Consider the following 4,453-nt stretch of genomic DNA (forward strand, 5'->3'; position numbering starts at 1 on the left):
TTTCCGCTTGACAGATGACTGCGCTTCTGTCGACGCCCTCCTCGATCCGTGGAATACGGAAATGACTCGGGCGGCCGACACGATCGCCCCTGCGCGGCCTCTCCCGCTGTGCAAAGCAGGCGCAGCGCCTTGGCATGCTGCTGCGTTACGGGCGACGAAGCAGGTGGGAGGCGGAGAAGAAAGAGCTCGGGCTGAATCGGCCGAACACCCTCGAGAGCGCATTGCCAAGCCTACGCTGGGGCGGGGAGGGTGGCAAAGAGGGAATGCTGCTCTGCTGCCATTGCCTCCGCACGGTGCCGTCCAGCAGCGCTTTTCCGGGCCCATCACTCTCTGGGCCCAAGACGGCCCAAGCGCACCATCGGCAGCTGCTGTGACAACTTTGCCCAGTGCTTCAGATCTGCCACAAATTGGACTCCACAGCTGAGAAGGCCCCGGAACGGGAAGCGTCTGCTCCACCGCTGCTGGGTAGGTTTCAACTACTGCAGCCTGAGGATGCGGACAAGGTGCCTGGATGAGTTGGACCCACCGCTTGCCCCTCGCCCCTCAGGGCTGCTCACCGGTGCCAAGGTTAATGCCCCTCTAAGGAAGGGTTGGGTCCCCGCACCATTGAAGGCGGCCATGATCAGACCCATCCTGAGGAGGGCAAACCGGCACCCAGAGGCTGCCTCCGACCATAGACCGGTGGCTAACATCCCATTCTTGGGCAAGGAACTTGAGTGCGGGGGTGACTGGCAACTCCAAGCTTTCTTGGAGGAAACCGATCACCTGGACCCATTTCAGTCTGGATTCAGACCTGGCTATGGGGCTGGAACTGCCTTGGTCTGGGGTGGAGGTCCTTCTTCAGGAGCCCTCTTTGGAGATCAGGAGAGTGGCTACTACCTTCTCTGAGAAGGGCCTTCTCTGCGGTGGCACCACAGCTGTGGAATGGGCTCTCCAGAGAGGTGTGGCTGGTGCCAACGGTTTTTTCATTTTGGCACCAGGCCAAATCCCTTATTTTCCCATTATTTTAAATGGTAGCACTGTTTTTAAGATTGGGTTTATACATTAATCTTGATGCTATATCTTATTTATTTGATCGCTGCCCTGAGACACTGTGAAGGGCGGGATATAAAAAATTTAAATAAATAAATAAAGGTTGGTTACCCCATTTCAAAAGCTCTACACTATCCTTTTTTGAGAGAAAGGGTTCACAGGGGTGCCTGTTATTCCAAAGTGAGGGCACGGCATGGATTTCTACGGAAGCCGTGCAGAACTGGCGGTTTTGCTTGCAATCCATTTCCTAATGCTCTCCAGTAAGGAGCTTGCCTGCTTCTCCTCGCCTTCCCTCTCACACATGAGCCAGTGCTGTGGCCTGGTCATTTATGGTATCTGGAAACAGCATTTGTTTTTCGTTATTTGTTTTTCAGCGCCAGGCGAAGACCTTTTTATTCAAATGTCATTTTAACTGTTAATAGTATTTATTTATTTAATTAATTCTTTGGCCAGGGCGACTTATTTTATACTGTTAATTTATATTATTATAATTGAAGTTATTTATGTTTGTGAGCCGCCCCAAGGCTTCGGCGAATGGGGCAGCATAGAAATTTTCCAAATAAATAAATAAATTTGTCAAGACTGAAGCCAGCATTTCTCCAGTTTATGTGTGGATAAATGAAGTTTCCCATCAGACACACCTTCTCTGTTCCCCTCCAATTTCTTCCTCCACCCGAGGGGGAACATCCTCCGTACTGAATTACTTTTGGCGCCTGCCGCCAGCTGCCTGTAATGCTAAGCAATGCTATGTGGCCACTGCATGGCCTGGTGTCCCGCCTTGTGTCCCGAGTTGACACATTCACACAGCCTCTGTGCACGCGTGTTTCCACGCTCCCCCGTCTTCCCCCAAGTGGCCATGCACAGCCCAGCAGCCCCCGTGGATCAGCAGCGCTCGCAGGGGCCGCAGCTCCGGCCTGTCCGATTCTCCAGCACTGGCCCCCTGGGCGAGCCTTCAGGCCGCCGCCTCCCCGCCCCCGCTGCTCTAGCACACACGATGTACGTGGTACCGATGTTTGACTGGCTTTGACTTCTAGCAGTTGTTTTCTCCAGATGGTCATGCCTTATTACTATGCACAGCACCTTTAGTTTCGTCATTTTTGCTTCCAGGGCAAATTCTGCTTTGATTTGATTTAACCCACTTGTTTATTCTTCTTGCTCCATCTAGGATAATATTCTTTGTTGAAACATCTTGAGCATCACTTTGCTTGCGTGAGAAATCAGTACAGTGGTCCTGTGGTTGCTACACTTTTAGCATCTCATCTTGGGAATGGATTGTAAATGGAATATTTCTGGTCTCTGCGTCAATGTTGGTCTCTTGAAACTGAATGTTGAGTTTCAAGCCAACTTCACCCACATCAAGTGGCTCTTTAGTTCCTCTTCACTTTCTGCCTTTAGAGTGGTATCATCTGCATATCTGAGCTTGTTGGTATTTCTCCCAGCAATCTTAATTCCAGCTGGTGATTCATCTAGGCCCGCCTTTCTCATGATGTGCTCTGCATATAAGTTAAATAGGCAGGGGGTCAATATACAGCCTTGCCGAACTCCTTTCTCAATTTTGAACCAATCAGTGGTTCTGTGTCCAGTTCTCACTGTTGCTTCTTGACCCACATATAGGTTTCTCAAGAGACAAATAAGATGGTCTGGCACTCCCATCTCTTTAAAGACTATATTTATTTATTTATAGCCTGCCTTTTTCCTACAAAGGGCTCAAGGCAGCTTACATCATTCTCCTCCTCCATCTTCTCCCCACAACAACACCCCTGTGAGGTGGTTGGGCTGAGAGTCTGTGACTGGCCCAAAGCCACCCAGTGGGTTCCATGGCCGAGCGGGGACTTGAACCCAGGTCGTCTGAGTCCCGGTCCCACGCACTTCCCCACTGCACCACACTGGCTCTCACCACTGTGACTTGCCACAATGTGTTGTGAGCCACACAATCAAAGGCTTCAGCGTAGTCAATGAAGCAGAAGTAGATGTTTTTCTGGAACTCCCTGGCTTTCTCCATGATTCAGCGTATGTTGGCAATTTGATCTCTACTTTCTTTTTCTTTGGGATGGTTTAAGTTGCTTCCTCTTGTACAATGTTGCGAACCTCCCTCCATAGTTCTTCAGCCACCCTATCAGATCTAATTCCTTAAATCTATTTGTCACCTCTACTGTATATTCATCAGGGATATGATTTAGGTCATACCTGAGTGGCCTAGTGCTTTTCCCTACTTTCTTCAATTTAAGCCTAAATTTAGCAACAAGAGGGGACTGCAGGTGGTGCAGTGGTTTAAACCACTGTGCTGCTGGGCTGGTTGATCAAAAGGTCGCCGGTTCATCAAGGGACCTTTATTTTTATCCCAGTACTGCTTTTCCCACTCTTTTATTGACTATGAAGGCTACTCCATTTCTTCTGAGGGATTCTTGCCCGCAGTAGTACACCTGATGGTCATCTGAATTAAATTCGCCCATTCCTGTCCATTTTAGCTCACTGATTCCTAAGATGTCGATGTTCAGTCTTGTCATCTCTTGTTTGACCACGTCCAGCTTGCCTTGATTCATGGATCTTACATTCCAGGTTCCTATGGAGTATAGATCTTTGCAGCACCGGACTCTCCTTTCACCACCAGATACTTCAGCGACTGAGTGTCTTTTTGGCTTTGACCCAGTCGCTTCATTCTTTCTGGCACTACTAGTACTAGCCCTCTGCTCTTCCCCAGGAGCACATTGGACACTTTCCAACCTGAGGGGCTCATCTTCCGGTGTCGTATCTTTTAGCCTTTTGGTCCTGTCCATGGGGTTTTCATGGCAAGGGTACTGGAGTGGGTTGTCATTTCCTTCTCCAGTGGATCATGTTTTGTCAGAGTTCTCTGCTATGACCTGTCTGTCTTGGGCAGCCCTGCATGGCATGGCTCATAGCTTCATTGAGCTACGCCAGCCCCTTCGCCACGACAAGGCCGTGATCCATGAAGGGGCTTCTATATTAGAGAGTGCCAAGTTGGGACCTGCTCAATGATTTTAAAAGACTCTCCAGGTGGGGTGCCGCATGATTAGGATTATGACGTGAGGACCTTTTTGCTGATCTGTGCGGGGTGGCGGGGGAAGCACGAACATGACGCTCAGCCCACGTTGCGCGTCGGTTCGCGTTGGTGCGCGCGCGTGTAATGTGCGGCCTCCTGCGCGATCCAGAGCGGCCGAAAGGCGGAGCGCCCGACCCAGCGGCGTCGCTGGCAGCAGCGCTGTGCGCGCGCTCTTCCCGGCCCCCGCGTGGGGTCGCGCATTTACGCTTCCGCGGGCCGAGGGCGATGCGCGGCCGCCGGGACGCAGAGGGGCCGCGGCTCCGCCCGCCGCCGGCGTTCGGGCAAGTCCGCGACTCCACGCGGGGGTCCGGCTGAGCGCGCGCACAGCGCTGCTGCCAGCGACGCCGCTGGGTCGGGCGC

General features: G+C 51.7%; 1 protein-coding gene across 1 annotated transcript in view; it reads left to right on the plus strand.

Annotated features, from left to right (window-relative positions):
* Nucleotides 1–1,888: 1,888 nt before the first annotated feature.
* NOLC1 (nucleolar and coiled-body phosphoprotein 1) overlaps nucleotides 1,889–4,453 on the plus strand; it is a 14,066-nt gene continuing 11,501 nt past the window's right edge. Inside the window, exon 1 of the mRNA XM_044420042.1 lies at nucleotides 1,889–2,035. Coding sequence (XP_044275977.1) covers nucleotides 1,889–2,035 — 147 coding nt within the window. The remainder of the gene's footprint in view (nucleotides 2,036–4,453) is intronic.

This window comes from Varanus komodoensis, unplaced genomic scaffold (genome assembly GCF_004798865.1).
Source record: "Varanus komodoensis strain SLA01 unplaced genomic scaffold, ASM479886v1 scaffold11, whole genome shotgun sequence".
In the NCBI taxonomy this organism is placed as follows: Eukaryota; Metazoa; Chordata; class Lepidosauria; order Squamata; family Varanidae; genus Varanus; species Varanus komodoensis.